Raw genomic sequence first — 19,433 nt, forward strand, 5'->3', positions numbered from 1 at the left:
TATGCTGCTTGCCTGTGAAACAGCTGCATCCGTGAGCTGGGGCACGCTGGGGATCGCTGTGCGAGGAGCAAATGGAGTTCGAGGATGGCCTTTGCCTGAGCAGCCACAAAGGCACAGTTTCTTAAAGTGCCTCCCAAGGCAGTTCGTTTCATCACCTTTTCACAATATCCACGTATTTGTATTGAGTTTTGCCCCCTATAAATGTATTTCAAGAGGATTCTGGTGTGGATGAAAATGTTAGTGAATGTTAGTCCAATTTTTTCTTCTCTCTAAATGACAAACTCTGCAGCACCAGCTGTATTTACAATCACACCAGAGGCTTTATCTCTGTAATGCAATAGGAATCAAAATGCTACATGTAGGAAGTTTACAGTGCTATAAGAATGAACAAGAACAATTCTGCATAGCAATATGTATATTTTTGCAATTAAATGCAATAGTTCTACAAAAACACAGCATTGTTCTATATAAATCCATCATCAGGCATTCATAACTTGCCCAGGAGTTGACATATTTTCCAGTAGAGATCCAAAATCAAATGTATTTTTTTCTGAGAACACCCAGTCCTGCTTCCAGGGCATCTCTCCACCTTGGTGTACTCAAGGTATTACAGATATTTAAATAATATCTGCTGCCTTTCAACTTTAGCAGCACATCAGCTAATGCAATAACTAGCACAGAGGCCTCAGACAATCGTATTCTGGTGCCACTTCAGTTGGCAGATGTGCTCTCCTAACCACTTCACTTGAGGCTGTGGAGGTGAGGATGAGAATGGTGCCTTTCTGAAGGTTTGAATGGGGAAGAACCATCGCACACTGAATTTTCTCGCACCTGAAGTGCTGGGACAAAACATTTGGTGCTTCTTGTTTCTACTTCATGCCACGCTTTGCCTTGTCCTCCTGTAGAATATTTCTTAGCTGTAGATTCACCCACTGACTGGATCTACACCCTGACTCCAGCTCACCTCCAATGTCCCATGCTGGGAAGTTAGAAGGAGCTTGGATCCCTTGGAGCACCCAAGTATGAAAATGTTGGTACCTGTCATCCTTTAAAAAATTGAACTAACACACATACGGCCTTAATTGCCTACCTCAGTAAATTTTTCTGCATGTTTGCTATTCTGTGCAAGCTATCTCTGTGCAAGATAAACTAATGAGGAAACGATGAAAGGGTGAGAATCTGGGAGAGCTCCAGCCTTACACACAGAGGGCTAATGCTTCAAGTAATGACCCAGCTACAAGGCAAGTTTTCTAAGCTTTCCTCTTCTCTCTTTATTGACATGGCTTTGCCAACTCCTGCTTTAGGCAGCTGCTCTGCCCTGTGCTGAGTGTTGTTTAATACATAGAAAAAGTAGGCAATGGAATTGCCTCACTTAATAAAACTGTGTGATTTTAAGGGGGGAGGCTGCTGTATCAAAGTGTCCTAGATCACTGATGATCTACCAAGGGGGAAGAATTACTTGTTCTGTTTTAAGTGTTTAATGACTTTTTGTCCTACAGAATTTCCAAAGTATGTCACATAACCCATTTATTTCTAGCCTCAAAATTGAACATCTTCTATGACTTTCTTCTTCCACCTCCATTTGCCCTTTGTACTTTGCTGCCTCTGGTTTGAATTGGTCTCTGTTAATGGTCTGTTCTTTTCCAGTCTGTCTATTGTTTCACACAGGAATGCAGATCTTGGGGTATGGTCTTTCCTTGATTCCAAGTCCCCATCATAGTTTTCTTTGCTGATCAGAATGTACATGGTACAAATCTTGCTCTAGCAAAATCAGGTCCATCCAAGTGAACCCAAATGAGGTGACAGCATGTTGTCTGTGCCCAGGGAGCTCTGCCTACAAGCAAGTAAACTTTAACTAAAAAGGGACCTTGACACAAACATTTGTTAAAAGTTTCTAAGATGGCAACTTCTGTGTGGTTATCTGAGAATAATGCTGATTGGAATTACATCTTAAGATTTATTGGGAAAATTTTAAAGTCTGCTAATCTAGAGAGTGAGTGCTTGTTAGAAAAACCCATTTGTGTTAAAAAGAACAAATAAAAAACCCTGTGTCCATTATGGCAAGGTAGTGTCTGACACTTCCAGGAAATGAAGGTGCTCAGGAAATGAAGCCATGTGAGCTATTGGGTTGCCAGTGAAACTCAAATTTATCTGGGCTGTTTGTACTGAACATCAGCACTATGAAACTAAGCTGGAAGAGCGATTGATTTGTAAAGGTTTTGCTTAATACCTGCAGAGAAATAGGCTGATCGGGAGAGGCAGCAGTTAAAGGAGACCCAAACAACTAAAAACTCTTGGGATCTGTGCCAGGAAAACTAAATTGTATTTCAGGGCTCAGAGCATGGATAAGCAGGAATAAGCCAAGAAGGCCACAGAAACTGAGTGCTTCTTCAACCTCTCCCCATCCCCTTTTAATAAGTAGATTTTTTTCCTTTAAACTCATCCCTATTCACCTGCAAAATTCATCTTAAACTTTGGTAAGAAATATGGTCAGTCCTTAAAAATGTATCCTAGGACATATTTCCCTTCTTCTGGGAGAACGTGTAAGTCACGCAGTGAAACTGAGACAAAAGCCTGGAGCTGCCAAGTTACCTTGGGCAACCTTTTCAAACCGTCTCCAAACCTTTCTTCCCTTGCCAATCATAATGGGTGTGGACACTTAAAAATACTTCATTCCCTTTTATGCCACAAGTAACAATTCACACACAGGACTGAAATATTACACTGGAATTTACTGTTTGATCTTTTTGAACTTGGATATAATAAATGAATCATTGCTGCACTTCTAATTATTTTTTAATTGCTGGTCTTTATGACCTTTGAAATCCAGTTCTCTTCTTGTTCTGCATTTCACTGACAGTTAATATCTGCCAGTATTTTAGAATGGGTTGGTATCATTAGCATATAATCTACGTGCTATGAAATTGCATTCTTGTGGGAAATGAGGAAAATAATTGTCACAGTAATTTATAACCTAATCAATAGGATATTAAAAATCTGAAAACAGATTAGCAGTTTGCTGGATTAGATAGTTCTAAATTGTCATGTGACACACAATTCTGAGCAACTCTCATTTGTATTGTAATTCTATAAATAATGAGGCTGAAGGCAAGTAACATTCCTGCACCATGTTTCTCCTTGTTGCAAGATTTTCCTCTAGACTGAAGAATCTCATTCACTAAATCCAACCACGAACTACATTCCTGGAATGGGAGAAAAGAATTTGGAGGGGGAAAAAAAAGAATGCAGTTCATGATTTATGAATTAAGAATCCCAGAAACTGGTGGCACTTCTGGGCTATGGGAGATTAATAAGTGAGCGTGTGCTACCCAAGTGAGGAAGCTTGCTGCTTACTGCAAACCTCCTCTGTGTTCGTTGAACTACTTTTCAAACAGTCTGGGCTGCTGCAGAGCAAACTCCATGGATGTGCAACTTCTCCACCTGACTGAATTGACACTGGGGATACTGGCTAACAGTCCCAATGGACACAGATTATGGGCCCTCCAGGTGCTATTCAAGGATGTAATATAAAATTTTTCTTACTTCAGCACTCTAGAATCTGAGGATCAGCTTGCTCTTTTCTCATAATGAAAATACTTTGTATGGATGGAGTTCTTTAATTAACTAAATAGCTCAGGATTTAGATATACAACCACTGCTGCTCCTGCCTTTTTTTTTTAAACCCCAAATCTCTTCCTTTAATTCAAGTAAAAACTCCTCTGTGGCTTGGCTCTGGTTGCCGTCCTAACATCACCTCTTCCAAATATGCACTCCTGCAGATTTTTCTTTATGGAGTGTATTTAAATACAGGCCTTCTGGAGCAGCAGTGCAGTAATCTTCCAGCTCTGTTTTGCTGGGTGGGCAGAAGAACTGAAGCTTTGTTTCTGACTTTTCTGTACTGTTGGCAGCATGGTGAGCTGCCTATCAATTAGCAAGCATTGTAAAGTAAAGTGTCAGTTTGGTTACTGACTTCTGTATGTGTGCTGTGAGCACAGTGCTGCACTGCCAAATGCCCAGGTCACCTCTCCTGCTAGTGGGGTCAGTATCAGAGCTAGCACTGCATCTGACTAATTGAAACAGAGGACGTTTGCTGCATAATTGAAGAGAGTTTAAAAGTTACTTTAAAAACTTTAGAAAAGCTGAGTAGGGAGATCCTTGGATGTTGATATATGACTTGTTTATTTTAAAAAATAGTTACATGATCTAAAAGTGCAAGGGCCAATTGGATGCTTCTGTCCAAATGGCAGCAGAGCAATAGAGCCCTATTGCATATAACTTCTGTCCTAGTGCTAGCTATAAATAACCTGTGTTTATCCAGCAAAAAAAGAGTATTGATTATCACTTTTTGAGCCATCCTGCACTGGAAAGGCATATGAGGGACTGCAAAAGGAAAACTGCACCCTGCCTTGACAGTTGTACCGAAACTGGGTTAGTAGAAGCAGAAGGCTCTTCTGATACCTAGAGACTTGGAGTCCTCATGCTTCTCTCTCCTTACTAAGAGTGCTGTATACGAGTCTTACGGGTGAAAAATGTAAAGTTTTCATTATTTTTATTTTGCTGTATTAGTTGTGGTTTTGGGGAAAAGCAGACTCGTAGTTAATGGAGATGCTATAGCAAGACAGAAATCGTTTGTGGTATCTAGAGGTGACAGCAATGGCAAAGATTTGTAGATGCTTGTGGGGAGAAGACTCAGATGGGCCATGATATTAAGACTGCAGAACATCTGATCCGAAGTGTCACCTTCGGAGAAAGGAACTGCCTCCGCTGCGCCCGCCTGTTGCCTTCCAACTGTTTGTTTCTGTGCCGTGAGGGACGTTTAGTGACGGGCCAGTTGAACGGGGCGCACCCGGGCGCTTCCCCGCGTGTCGCTGCTGGAGCTCCGCGCACCCACAGCCCCGGGACAGCGCTCGTTCGGCGGGGCCCCCGCTGGGCCTCCCGGTCCCGCTGCTCTGGCTGCCGCAGGGGCCACCGGGGCGGGCAGAGCCGCGGCCGCGCTCCCTTGGGTGCACACCGCTCCACCTGCCGCCTTTCCGTGCTGCGTGTGACTCAACCGTGCTGCCAGACCGCCGAACCCCTCGGGCCAGCCGGGCAGGGCGGGAGCGCCGTGCCTCAGGCCGACAGGCGAGGCGGCGAGGTGAGCGAGCGGATGTCGCGCGGGCCGCCCCGCCGCGGACAGGGTCGGCCGCACGGCTGACCGTGGCCCGCACCGACTCCGGGCGCTGCGCTGCTCCGCTCCCGTCCCGCCCCCGTCCCCGAGGGCCGCCCGGGGCCGCCCCTGGCGGGCGGAGCCGCCGCCGCGCCGCCCCTCCCTGCCCTCCGCGCCGGGTTACATGGCGGCGGCTGCGGCAGCGGCAACTGCGGCGAGGCGGGCGGGCGCCGGGCGAGGGCCGGTGGCGGGGCCGCGGGGCTCGGCCGTGTGAGCAGCGCACCCCCGATGAGCCTGGGAAGGCCCGTGAGTGCGAGGGGCGGGGGGCGCGGGGGGTCTCGGCCACCGCACGCGCGGGCCCGGCCCCGCCGCACAAAGGCGCTTTGTTCCCTCCGTCCCGCCCGGCGGCGGCGGCGGCGCCCCCGGCCCGTTCCGCCCGGGCCCGGCCCGGCCCCTCCGCACTGCGGCGGCCGCGGGGCCGAGCGGGGCGAGCGGGCGCTGATCGGGCGGGCGGGGGCGGCCGCGCGGGGGGCGCTGCCGGCGGCTGCAGCGCCGGGCCCGGGGCCGCCTGTGCGGGGGGCGGCGGGCGCGGCCTGAAGGGCGTTTGAAGGTAGGGCTGCGCCGGCGGGGTCCGCGCCGGGCTGGCCCCCCGCGGCACGGCGGCAGCGGGTCCCTCGGCCCGGGCGGCCGGAGCAGCGGCGCGGGCGGGCGAGGCTGCTCGGCCTGGGGGCGGCGGGAGGGAGGATGTCCTTCGCCGGGGGGGCCCGGCCTCCGCCGCCTGCGGAAGTTTTGCAGCTGCATTCAGCGCGGTTCTGCGAGCCCAACCAGATAGGGCACAGGTACCGCTCGCTCCTGCTCCCGGGAGCCCGCAGGCTCCGGGAACCTTTTGTGGGAAAAGTGACTTAATGCTCTTAATAAGTAGCATGAAACACCCGACGGAAATGGCTTGAAGAGAGACTGCCCGAGTTTTGGGATCTGGGGAACAGGTACCCTTGCCTAGGCAGGCAGGATGCTCTCGCTTGGCGTCTGTAGGATGTGTCTTTTTTTCTGGCTAATTCAGTGCCGTTTGGGTTCAGCCTGACAATGGCTCTTAATTATATTGTGGAAAAACAAACGGCGCTAGGCGTGTTGTCGTATGGCCAGTGCTGTTGCCAGTAAGCTTTTTACATAGATGTGTGTGTACGTAGAAAAATAACGCCATCACAGCATTGTGTGTTAATAAACCAGTTACAAATTCCGGAAAGTGGTGGCTTAAAATAGGGGTGCATTTTGGTTTGGCAATTGTGTTTAGGAAATGTGTGTTCTAAAGCTAAAACGGGAACTTTCATTTCAGCCCTTTGCTCAAGCTCAGTCCTTACTTGTGTGGTTGTTATCTCGAATTCACTCTTGACTGGTTACCTGCTCAGTGGAACAGCAGATGGTAGCAGGTCTGCAGAGGTGCAGACGGCTGTGGTTAGCTGATGGTGGGCTTCTTCTGGGGTATTTTCATTATTATCTAAAGGGAGAGCCAAACCATTTTTAAACACAATACAAAAAAGTACATTGGGTTCTTGTGTGTTTTTACAGATCCTTCAGAAGATTTATAAACTAATAGTAACATTTGCTTACTGCCAGCACCGAGTTCCCTAAACAGTGTGGGGAGCAAGTAGGAGGCTTTAGAAAGCAGCAGTTTCGTGAGTTGGACGATGACTCACTCTGCCTACTGACTGCAACGTGGCTGATCTAAAAAAAAGTTCTTCTGTGCCCCGTATTTTTTAGTCAAAGAGATAGTACTTAGCAGATTGTATAATATGTCATTAGTCATTCTTGGTCTTTCTCCTGTGAGTAATAATTTGATCATTATACGGTCAGCATAATCAAATTAACTGGTATCTTTTAGTCTTATTTGTATTTCTGACAAAGTAAACACCTCATACCTGACTATTTTGGTGTACATCCTGTTTCCTGAAAACTGTGATAAATCCACGTGCAGGAGTTGAGCATGATTTGAAGGAGCTTCTTGCGCAATGCCTGAATCCAGTCAAGTGTGATGATCATCGCTAGAGATGATTTCAAAGCCTTCTGTGGGTCACTTCTGTTAACCTTTCCCAAGAACTGACCCATTTTAAAACCATAGTTATAAACCACTTAAGGAACTCGTATCTTTGTGGTTCACTCTTTAAACTTTGAGGAAGGAGTAACAGTACCATTATAAAAAACCTGGATGTTGTGGCAAGGTGACAGCCTAGATGAAAATGTCAGTGCCTCCGTCAGTAGCCTGTTCAGCACAAATTTGGATTATAAATCTCCCTTTTTTATACAGTAGTCCATTATACATTTCAAGTGGCTAGAACATGGGATTAAGTAATTTATTCACAGATAGGAAGCTTGGAGCATGATCAGGTCAAATGAAGGCTGCACCAGGTTGGTTGCTTATGTTGCCAGCGTTTGTTTTCTTAGCTAAATCAGTCTGGTTGTGGAGATCATTGCATGTTCTCTGAAAACATTATAATTAGTGGACACCTGGTGGAAGGATAAGTGTAAACTGATGATTAAAAATGCATCATTTCAGAGATACAGAATGAAAATTTTAGGGCTCCTACTTCAGGAGTGGGCCATAGTTCCCTTTCTCCCTGAAGCAGACCGTTCATTGGTGCATTCACTCATGGCAGTAGGGGGTAAGATCTGAGTTATGGCAAAGATCTTAATCTTTGCTGCTGATGGGCATCGTTTTGAATCTGTTCCTGGGCTGTTTAATGGGACTAGTTAAAAGAGAGTTTCCAGATGTGTCACGCAGCTGGTGCAAACAGTTTCGGTATTGCTGCATGTTGAAGACATCAGCAGTGTAAAACAATAAGCGTAATTATGAGGCAGAATACAACTGGTTGTAGATGGTCCCAAGGATGTAAAATACAGCTTAATGCAGGGTAATTGAACAGAGGCCTTGGACCTCAAGTTAATGTGAAATTTGAAGTATTGGTACAAATCTTAATTTCGGTAACAGCTGGGGGGCTGTTGGAATGAAAGGTGAATGGGGTGATGTGAACTGTTGTACAGGCAGCAGCTCAGAATGAGTGAACTTGAAAGTAGTGCATGTGAGTGAGAAAATACTTTCCAGTTTAAAAATAATAAAAATCAAGAGGCTAGACATCTGGCAAAAAGAACAGTCTTGGATAGTCACTGATGCTGTCCTCTTTAGGATAAATTTTACTTTTGTTCTTTAAATAAATTCATAGGTGTTTTAAAAGGGGTCGTCACTCTAATGTCTTAATATTGCTAAAAATTCAAGATAGTTTGGGGAAAAGTAGTAGTGTTACCTCATTGTGTTTGTACTGAGACTATAATAACTCTTGTAAAATACTGTTTAAAATTAGGACTGTTGCCAATGCACAAAGAAAGGAATCTTAATGCAATCTTAAGTTCCATGTTCTAGGTAGAGAAAGCTCTGAAGATCACCCTTGTGGCAGGGTATACCACATCAGTAGAGGGCAGCTCAGTGCTTTTCAGTTCAGAAATACTACATTTGGCGATCTTTATTTAAAAAGAAAAACTGAGCAGAGGATAGCATGTGTTTCCTTCTTTCCTGTGTTAGTCCACATCCCTGGGGGCAGGTGGTGTGTGGCAGGAGGGAGCGAGGCCAGGCATTGGGGCTGTGTCTTGATGACAGTCAGGCTCGACCCAAAGGAAGGGTAATATTTAAATGTGTTGAAACAGTCTTGTTTCTCATTGCCAGTGTGCCTTTCTTTCTTTTTTTTTTTCTTTTTCTCTCTACAATTCTGATTACTTTAGTGAATTGAGGCTATTATTTAAAATATGTTAATAACTTGTCAGCTGCTCTTGCTGCTCTGTTAGGAGTGAGGAGTCTTGTTTTGCTTGCTCCCAGTTGTCCCACTGAAAGGCTAGCACTGTTTTAAAGGAAAACATTCATATAATTAATTCTGAAGTGTTGGGATAGTGTGGCGACCTTTACATTTATGGAAGAGCTGAAATGTGTTCATCTGAGATTGAACAGGAGGCCCTTGGTGGTTTGATGTGACCTATACATGTTGGGGAAGAACATTCAAGTGACTTGTAGTGGAATTGCCCAAAGCTTACCACACTGTGTAGCATACACCTCTGACTCTTCCCTTTGTGGCATTTTTGAGTTTTTAAAAGAAGTGAGGATGTTGTACAAAAATGCACCATGTGGTCTTTTTGACTGCATTCTGCTGGTGCTGATGGGAACTTACTGAGAAAATTGGCCAGTTTGGTTTTTTATAATAGTAGGTGAACTCATTACACTATTAAAAAAATAAATGGTGTCTGAAAGAGCCCATGTGTTAAGGGAAATGGCTGTAGAACATATCAGTTACTAATAGTAAAAGTAAAATGTACTTGCTGCTAGTGTTTCTTTGTAATCTAGGTTGGATAAGTATAGAAATAATTGATAAAGCCATAATATTTGTCTGATATGTAGGAATTACCCCTATGATTCCTGTAACAATGAGTCTATAGAGGCAAAGTTATTATATGAGATGTTGGTAAACTTTATCTAAGATCCCAAGGACTAAAGCTTTATAAATGACATTGGATGTGTGCTGTATATTCAGTAAATACTGGGAGTGTACAAGTCACCCTTTTCACGTGACCAGTACCTAGTTACCTCTTATTATGGTGAAATAGTTAAACCTGATTTTGTGTTCAAATAAAAGTTTAGTGAAAATAATTATTTCAAAATTTGCTGACAGATCCTATGGATACTGTTGCTTCTGGCTTGTCTCTTAACGAAGCAAGTTTGCTTTGTTAGTCTCTGTATTAAGACTCAGGAGGATTCCTTGATGTGTACCATGAATTAAATAGATAACATAAAAAATGCTCACAATATATGTTTTAGAAATGGTGGTTGGTCATTATTGCTTTCCTCCAGAAGTGTGAAAGGTACATATAATTTCTAATTAGTTTAGGTTTTTTGATGATTTATTCTTTTTGTAACTGGACAGTAAATAAGTTCTATATTTAGGATAACTCAATGAGATGGAGGAGGAGGACTTTTGTATGTGCTGGGGTACTGATGTATTTTTCTCTGCTTTTCAGGTTGCCACGGAGTAAAATGGATGGTAGCTTTGATTGTGATTGTGGTGAGCTAGAGCCACCTGATCATTAACAGAAGGCATCTTTTGTAAATCAAGAGCTGCCAGTTTCCCATTTAACTAGACTGTAAACAAAGAAGAGAAGAAGGAGGAAGAAGGAAAAAAAAATAGTGCTTACCAGCACCATAGAATGACGCTGCTCAGGACCAGTCCAACACTGAATGTATCTGCACTGTGAGGAGGAGGATGTTAATAGAAGCCTATTATGTGCATATTTATTCACATTTTTGTTAAATGTTAACCAGATTAGCACAGTAGAGCTGAGTGCATAGTATGTCATTTCATTCCGTTTGAGTTTCTTGTGAGTATTTTCTTTAATGTCTGCAGAAATGCTGCACCTTTCTTGAACTATGAATGCTGCAATCTTTCTATCTTATGCTCAGTTTGAGTTCTAGAGCTTACAGGCTCTAAATTCAAGGGGACACAACAGGCCTGGCTGGCTCATAATGAAATGAGAGTGTCAAGAAACCATCTTGCAGTCAAAGCCAAGTGTTTCTTCTCCCTTTCTCTAAGACCTTTCCTTCAGATACCAGTGGAAGTGTCTCCGTGTGTTTACAGAAGCTTAGTAGTTTGAGGAAAAAACGTAAAGAATTTTAAAATGGCAGAAAAATTTGAAAGTCTCATGAACATTCATGGTTTTGATCTGGGCTCTCGGTATATGGACTTAAAACCACTGGGCTGTGGTGGAAACGGCTTAGTTTTTTCTGCTGTCGATAATGACTGTGACAAAAGAGTAGCTGTCAAGAAAATTGTCCTTACAGATCCCCAGAGTGTCAAACATGCTCTACGTGAGATCAAAATTATTAGAAGACTTGACCACGATAACATTGTCAAAGTATTTGAAATTCTTGGTCCCAGTGGAAGCCGGTTAACAGATGATGTGGGCTCCCTGACAGAATTGAACTGTGTTTACATTGTCCAGGAATACATGGAGACAGATCTGGCTAATTTGCTAGAGCAAGGCCCTTTACTGGAAGATCATGCCAGACTTTTCATGTACCAGCTGCTACGTGGGCTCAAGTATATTCACTCTGCAAATGTTCTGCATAGAGATCTCAAACCAGCTAATCTTTTCATTAATACTGAAGACTTGGTGCTGAAGATTGGTGACTTTGGTCTTGCACGAATCATGGATCCTCATTATTCCCATAAGGTATGCAGAGAGTGGGACTATATCTAAGTGGTGCATTGACAACTGTGCCTTCTTAAAATAGCATCTTTCCCCTTTTTGCACAGGTAGATATGCTGTGGAAGGCCTCCTTAGCATGATTTGTCTCAGATAGGACTAGTGCAAGCATAAAATATGTTTTTTTTTACTAAATGGTTTCAGAAAAGAAAAGGTTTTAACAGTGAAGACAGAACCTGGGATTAAGAGTAACATTTAGTTATATTTAATTATAGAAGCCTTAGATAAAATTATAAGTAGTGCATTCATAGTGCAAGTGTGGCTACTTTGGGTATTGGTTTAGAGATACTGTCCTCCTGGTCTAGATGTTTCACAAGAGAATTTAGTATAATCTTTGCAGTTTTTGGCATCTGGGAATGAGAAAGTTTTGCTGCAGTGCCTTGTTTCACTAATAAATAGTGTCACATTTGTGTATGGTTGCTGTTCACTCACAAAGATACTTGTAAAGGTAGAAAGAAGGTTTAGTAGAATGCACACGGTATAATCCCTGGGACTTTGAGACTAAAAAAATCTTGTTAGTAGTGCATTAAAAATAAATTTAAAAACATAAGTCTTAAAAATCTAATAAAGTTTTTAAATTAATTTCATTAGGGCCATCTTTCTGAAGGATTGGTTACTAAATGGTACAGATCGCCCCGGCTTTTGCTTTCTCCTAACAACTACACTAAAGCCATTGACATGTGGGCTGCAGGTTGCATCTTTGCTGAAATGCTGACTGGGAAAACCCTCTTTGCAGGTGGGTAGAATAAAATCAGTGGTATATTCATAAAAGGAGTGGTACTGCTTAATTATCTTCCTCAGGAAAGATTGGTTCTTGTGGATAACATCAGTAATCACTGACTGTCAGGATATGCTATATTTTTGTGCACTTATATAATAAATTGATGTATCTGTAAAGCAGGGCATATTTCAGTTTTGTTACTTGTATTGGTGTGTATTTAGCTAAATAACATAATTTATTGTAGAAGTCATACATGGTAAATATATCTGTAATTGTGTTAAGCTAAATTTATTGGTTACTTAAGAAGTGTTCTTATACATGTGTGAATTAGTGCATCCAGGAGTATTTGAAGATTATGAATATCCTGAGCATCATATGCATAAAGTTTATTTTTTTAATGTAGTCAAACTAATCACTTCTTGCTTCTCTATATTTTAAATTAAAAAGCCCCAGGGGCATAGATTTAAAGGTGTAAAATTTAGTGCAATACAGCAAGGAAATGTGCAACTTTCAACTGTTTCAGGTAAGATAGGAAGCAATGCTCTGGTCTCATTGGGTGCATTGATATTAGAGCTTTGGTTAGGATCAGGAGCAAATTTTTGGAGCCTATCTCTTGATGCCCATCCTGTACCATGTTGCTGACCTAGCTCAGAGCACAAACTCTAGAGCATTTTAGGTAAAGTGAAACTGTTATTTGCACTATAGGAGATCACCACCTGCTGACAAGCACTCAGTCCATGGGAGCAGATGAGCAAACTGCTGAAACACCTCTGAAATGCTTGTTTTTGTGCACCCTGGGGCCTCAGCAGCAGCTGTCTCGTCCAGGCTCACTCTTGGATTTCCTCCTGTTGGCCTGAATTATAGGAGTAATACAGATAAAACCTCTGAGAGCTAAGCTTGCACTTCACAATTCACATTCCTTTAGACACAAGGACTGTGGACTGAAAGCACACCTCTGCAGTCATTCTTAGCTTTGCATGAAAAGGCAATGGAATTGAGAGTTTCTTCCCACTAAGTAGTTAATAGAGAACTGTCAATTGAAAGCATTATTTGGTATAAATCAGTGATTAATACATGCAGAGGCTTCTCTTAACATGCAGTGAGTTTTTCACTCTTTTTTGAGTTACTGACTACTGGAGTAATGTCCCCAGAGTATTAAATGCTTTGCTGATAAAAGATTTATTAGGTTCCCAGTGGGAGAAAGTCTGCAGATTTCATCATTCAGCATAGATTGATCACAACTGCCAGCATTTTTGTTTTTTTTCCTTTGAGTATCGTTGGTATTTGTCACAATTTTTTATTGGCCCAATTGCTGTGCAGGGTTAGAATTCTGTTTAAAAACTTTCTTAGTCACCAAAATCCTTAATTTGTAGGCTTGTTTATATGCCTTAATTGCATTAAGTAGATACTTAGAAAAATATTGTAGATATAGATGTGCTCTTCTGAAAATTTAGCACTGCTGCGGTTTTCTTATCTAAAGAAAAATGGATTTCTTGACGTCATGCATTTGGAAAGGGAAGAGAGTTGGAGATATAATTATTCTGCCCTGAGTCTCTGAATAAAGAAAGCTCTTCTGCAGAGTTGTTTGGAGGGATTGATTTTGTTAATTGCAACTTCCTGTCTGCTTCTGAACCATCCCTTAGGAATCCTGCTGTTCAGAAAGCTGATGAGAATGGGAAGGAAGAACACAGATTAATATTGCAGAATACCTGGAACAAGTGAGGGAAAGGAAGTTGAGGCAGAGGAATTCAGTAGCTTTTCCAAGCAACTTCTCTGCTTATTTGTTCTAAATTACTATTTTGCAATGGTTATTTTGCTGATAGTGGACAGAAAGCTAATTAATTTTTAGGATGGTACTAATTACACAGTAGAATCTGTTTTCCAACAAATTACAAGCAGTATAACATCTGATAGATCGTATTAAGTAATTTGTTGTAGTCTGAAGCAGAACAAAACAGCTCTTTCAGTCCAGTGAAGATGTTAACACAAAGCAGTACTGATTCATTTGAGGAACTCTGTCAGATTTTCTGCAGTGACTTTGTCTCAGCTTTTCAAGTCACCTGGCAAGGTGTGTGATAGGATGTCCAGTGCAGACTGCTGTGCTGTGCAGGCACTGAAGTGAACTGAGAGTGTGGAAGTTTGGAGATGGTAGAGTCTCTTACTGGCCCCATTTATTTTTATATTTATTGTCACATAACATCAGTCTTGTGATTGCCCAGAGCTGCTTGGTGAAGGAAGGAAACACTGGCATGCAAATAATCCTATATACTTTCATTTGCTAGTTGAATCTCTAGGATCCTACATCCTCCTTGGAGCTGAGCAACAAGCTGAAGTTGGCAAGTTATATTTCTGGGTGCTCCAGTACTGAATATAGATGCTGTTCATTATGCAAAATTGACCTGCTGTATGGGCCCTTATTGTTCTTACCCAGGGAAACTTCAGGTAGAGCTGAAAGAGTACTGTAATTTCAATCATAATAGAGTACTTTTTTCAAAAAGAGCATCACTCTGTGTAACTGACAGGTGATTTTTGTCTTGCACTTAACAGTTAATGGAGGATTTTGGAGTAAATATTAATACAAATGGCTGTAGCCTGCAAAGTGTCTTTCTGAGCTAAACTACTACTGTTTAAATTGTATGTCCCTTACTAATAAAAAGTGAGGACAAATACTGTATTAATTAGGTGGGTCAGTTGGAAGGGGAGGATGGCAGTATATAGTGTATGATAAAAATGGTATTACTGTAGAGTACCTCATCCATGGTGAAAACACCCTTACAAAAGCTTAAGGTTAGGTCTCTTTATCTGTGAGTAGCAGCTCTGTAATTCTTCATATGCCACCGCATTTCTCGAGAGCTCTTCAGGTTTATTATCATTTAAATTCAGAACTTCAGCCTTTCCTCTGTTGGCAGGAGATTATAATCTTTTACTGGAAATAGCTGCTCAGAGCACAAGATTTTGACATGCCTTTCATATACAGGGATCAGAAATGTTTAAAGTTGAAAATTGCAGCTTGTCTTTTCTTTTGGTGCTCAGGTGCACATGAACTTGAACAGATGCAGTTGATTCTAGAATCAATTCCTGTCGTACATGAGGAGGACCGTCAGGAGCTTCTCAATGTAATTCCAGTTTACATTAGAAACGATATGACTGAGCCACACAAACCTTTAACTCAGTTGCTTCCAGGCATCAGTCCTGAAGGTAAGTAGTGAAAAAAATCCTTGATTCAATGTTTTGATGTTTCAAAATCATCAAATAGCGTGCAGCTTTGAGGTGCAGGTGTGTGACTGTTAAAAGCAAGTTTCAGTTAGAAGAATCTGTGTTCTCTGAAGAAGGATTTTCTTCTGCCCTAATAAAAGAAGTTTATTTTTATGATGGCTGCTTGGTTATCTTTAGAGTAGAATTGTGAATCTCTGCTGGACCTATTTGCACTGCAATTGCTCTGTTTTGAGACACTGGCCTTTTGAATACAAGAGAGCATTGGAATGGAGTCAGTATAGGAGGACTGTCTTTCAAATATTTTTAGAAGAGAGTCCCTCAGCCAAAGTAACAGCAGTGTTTCCTGGTGGCCATTGATGGATACTGATTCAGCTTAAAGCTTTCTGTTTCTTGCTGTTTTTTATGCTTTAAGTTAAATTATGGTTGATCGTAGATTTGACTTCTCTCTCTTTCTGATGGCTGCAGGATGCATATTTGGCAGTGCACTGTCAGTAGCTGATACTTCACAGGCAGCTACTTTGAAACAACTAGAGGGCTCTAGAGCAAAGCACTGCACCTTAATGTTAAGTTCTAAATTCAGAAATTTCCCATTTAATGGTAGCTTATATTCTACAGCACTGGACTTTCTGGAGCAAATTCTGACATTTAGTCCCATGGATCGATTGACAGCAGAAGAAGCTTTGTCCCATCCTTATATGAGCATTTATTCCTTTCCAACGGATGAGCCTATTTCAAGTCATCCTTTTCACATTGAAGATGAGGTTGATGATATTCTGCTAATGGATGAAAGTCACAGCCATATTTATAATTGGGAAAGGTAAATTTATCACTTACTGTGGTAACATAATTGGATGGTTTTGTGCTTGAAGTGACATTGCTTCATGGGCATTATTTCCTTTTCTGTGTTTCTTCCTCTTGAGTTGAGCTGAGAATAAAATTTTCCTTTATAGAGTATCATTGGATTTATAATCTGTTAGATGCGACTTGGATGTGCTGATGGATTCCTGAGTTGCACTCAGGACTCTAGAATCTAAAGTTAATATTTCTATTATTTTTTTCTTCCCCAAAATACTTCTCTAAAAATAAACTTTGTTTAAGGAGAGTTTTAATTATGATTGTCTTGTCTAATGCTTAATGCACATTGTAGTAAAGAGATTTCACAGTAGTCATCTTCAGTCAATTAAACACACTTTAGGAAAAGTTCTGTAAATGGAGTGAGCTGTTGTACATAATTATGTTTCTTTATGCTAGATTAAATTAAAAACCTGGAAGAGGTACCCAGTTGGATTAAGGAAGAACTTTGTGTTGAATTGTCATTATTTTGTGAGGGAATTTCTAAACTTGACTGTCTCTGTTTTGGGAGCCAGAAGACTGTTTTTAGCTGCTAACACTTATGAAATTGTTTTACAGATACCATGAAAGTCAGTTTTCAGACCATGACTGGCCTATTCATAATAACTATGAAGCTGATGAAGTTCAGCGTGATCCAAGGGCTCTTTCTGACGTTACTGATGAAGAAGAAGTGCAGGTAGATCCTCGCAAATATTTGGATGGAGATCGTGAAAAGTACCTGGAGGATCCTGCCTTTGACACCCACTTCTCTACTGAGCCTTGCTGGCAGTATTCAGATCACCACGAAAACAAGTACTGTGATCTGGAATGTAGTCACACTTGTAATTACAAAATGAGATCCTCTTCATACCTAGATAATTTAGTTTGGCGAGACAGTGAAGTTAACCATTACTATGAGCCCAAGCTTATTATAGATCTTTCAAACTGGAAGGAACAAAGCAAAGAAAAGTCTGACAAGAAAGGCAAGTCTAAATGTGAAAAGAATGGGTTGGTGAAAGCTCAGATAGCACTTGAGGAAGCATCACAACAACTTGTTGAAAAAGAAAGGGAGAAGAATCAGGGGTTTGACTTTGATTCTTTTATAGCAGAAACCATCCAGCTTAGTTTACAACATGAGTCTACTGATGTTGATAAATTAAATGACTTGAATAGTTCAGTGTCTCAGATAGAGTTGAAAGGAATAATATCGAAGTCGGTAAGCAGAGAGAAGCAGGAGAAAGGAATGGCCAATTTGGCACAGTTAGAAGCTCTGTACCAAACTTCTTGGGACAGTCAGTTTGTCAGTGGTGGGGAGGGGTGCTTCCTCATAGACCAGTTCTGTTGCGAAGTAAGGAAAGATGAACAAGTTGAAAAAGAAAATACTTACACCAGTTATTTGGACAAATTTTTTAGTAAGAAAGAAGATGCTGAAATGCTAGAACCTGAGCCAGTAGAAGAGGGGAAGCTTGGGGAGAAGGAAAGAGAAGAGAGCTTTCTCAGTAACAGTGGGGAACTCCTCTTCAACAAGCAGCTTGAGGCTATAGGTATTCCTCAGTTTCACAGCCCTGTTGGCTCGCCTCTCAAGTCCATCCAGGCCACACTAACGCCTTCTGCTATGAAATCATCTCCCCAGATTCCCCACAAAACCTACAGCAGCATTCTGAAACATCTAAACTAAAACACTCAGCAGACATTTCTTTTATATTCATGAGATGTGTTTGTCTTTTTTTATTACTAGTGTAAGTAATTTTTTTACTTGAATCAGATGGTGTAATTTTGGTATGGATTTCATTAGTTTTCTGTTTACCATTGTTTTTACAATCCAGAATTACTTTCTATACATGAGTTAGTTTTGTTTTTAAACTGGCATGTCGTTTGCACACAAAATTAAAGAATAGAGCAAAATAATGCAAAATGCAGGAGATAACAAAAAAATGCACTAAACCAAGTAAAAAAAAACCCATTCTCTCAGTAAAACAGTGTCCATGTTTTGCAGAAAAAGAACCTTGCCTTGAAACTTACACAGTGAGACTGTACATAATTGCATGAGAATATCTATTTTTCCCGAAACATTTTTTTCATTCATGCGTATTATAGAGTTTTTCATACTCTACACATTTCTTAGACACATGATACCAGCAGCAACTGAAATGAATGCAGAATTTGGTACGCATGTGTTATCTACCTCAAGGTAACAGCAGTATGTGGCAAAACATTAACCACCCATAGTGCTTCTCATTATGCACTTCTATTTAGCCAGCATTATTGTAGTAGCTATTCCTATTGAAAATCATTCAATATTTATAAATGTTCTGGTATGCATTCTTTATAGTGAAGTGTTAATATGCAGCACTTTTATTTATTTTAGCAAATAAGTATATTTCTGTAATTATAGAAAGTCAATTTTTGAGTTACTTCTCAGATAAAAGTTTTTGTTTAGCACTATGGTTTTATTGCCTACATAGCTGGATATATATTAACATCGGCTTATTCTGAGGCTATCCAATACATTTTTATTTTTATTTTTTAGTTTTCATTTCAAGTAAAGCACTCACTGTGTATAGGAATTTGTAATTGGAGGTGCTTGATCTCTACAAAAGAAATTAGGAATTGCTTTATTATCAAATGCTCCTAGAAGTCTTAATTGTGTTCATTTTTTTAAAAATTTTGTAATGTTAGTTGTGTGCATGGAAATAATTAAGGTACAACATTACTGTAGGTTAAAGTTCTATATGGTGAGACATTTTGTTTTTACTGTATGTTTTTACTGAATGATTCCTGTCCCACTCCCAGCCCCCCTCAAAAGCAAGCATGAATAAAATTAGGTTAAATATAGCATGTAGCATCTCAGTCTTTTAAAAATTTGTTTTACCTTCTGATTTTTTGAAATACTGGATGTATCATTGGCTCCCCTGTTTAAAACTAAAAACAAATAAAAACATGGCCAGCAAAAATGGCTGTTTGTGATGCTTTGTACACGCGCTGCCAGATGAAGAGCAGCTGCTGTGCTGCAGCTGGGGCAGTTGTGAGGGTCACTGCCTAACACAGACTGCTCGTGGAAGCATGAGAAACTCTCCCTGGATGTGCTGAATTTCTTCTGGGAGTATAAGTGACCCAAGTTACTGTTTTATCAAAGTTTTAGCCAGGTGAGTGTTACAGGAAAAGCTGTGGTGTGTGTGCGAGCCCCTTCACCTTGCTGGCAGCCTGGAGTGAAGGTGAGCCTGC

The 19,433-nt window shown here is 41.4% G+C and overlaps 1 protein-coding gene across 4 annotated transcripts in view; it reads left to right on the plus strand.

Annotated features, from left to right (window-relative positions):
- MAPK6 (mitogen-activated protein kinase 6) overlaps positions 1-19,162 on the plus strand; it is a 28,158-nt gene extending 8,996 nt beyond the window's left edge. Inside the window, exons 1-6 of one of the 4 annotated variants that reach the window (XM_068203976.1) lie at positions 5,014-5,134; positions 10,199-11,407; positions 12,032-12,176; positions 15,195-15,359; positions 15,993-16,194; positions 16,788-19,162. In XM_068203976.1, coding sequence (XP_068060077.1) covers positions 10,853-11,407; positions 12,032-12,176; positions 15,195-15,359; positions 15,993-16,194; positions 16,788-17,886 — 2,166 coding nt within the window. In that variant the 5' untranslated portion in view covers positions 5,014-5,134; positions 10,199-10,852 and the 3' untranslated portion in view covers positions 17,887-19,162. Of the gene's footprint in view, positions 1-5,013; positions 5,135-5,294; positions 5,453-5,985; positions 6,151-10,198; positions 11,408-12,031; positions 12,177-15,194; positions 15,360-15,992; positions 16,195-16,787 lie in introns of those variants that run through there. The other 3 variants (XM_068203973.1, XM_068203975.1, XM_068203974.1) reach the window with 3 other exon arrangements.
- Positions 19,163-19,433: the final 271 nt, after the last annotated feature.

The sequence above is a fragment of the Anomalospiza imberbis genome, chromosome 13 (assembly GCF_031753505.1).
Source record: "Anomalospiza imberbis isolate Cuckoo-Finch-1a 21T00152 chromosome 13, ASM3175350v1, whole genome shotgun sequence".
Classification (NCBI taxonomy): Eukaryota; Metazoa; Chordata; class Aves; order Passeriformes; family Viduidae; genus Anomalospiza; species Anomalospiza imberbis.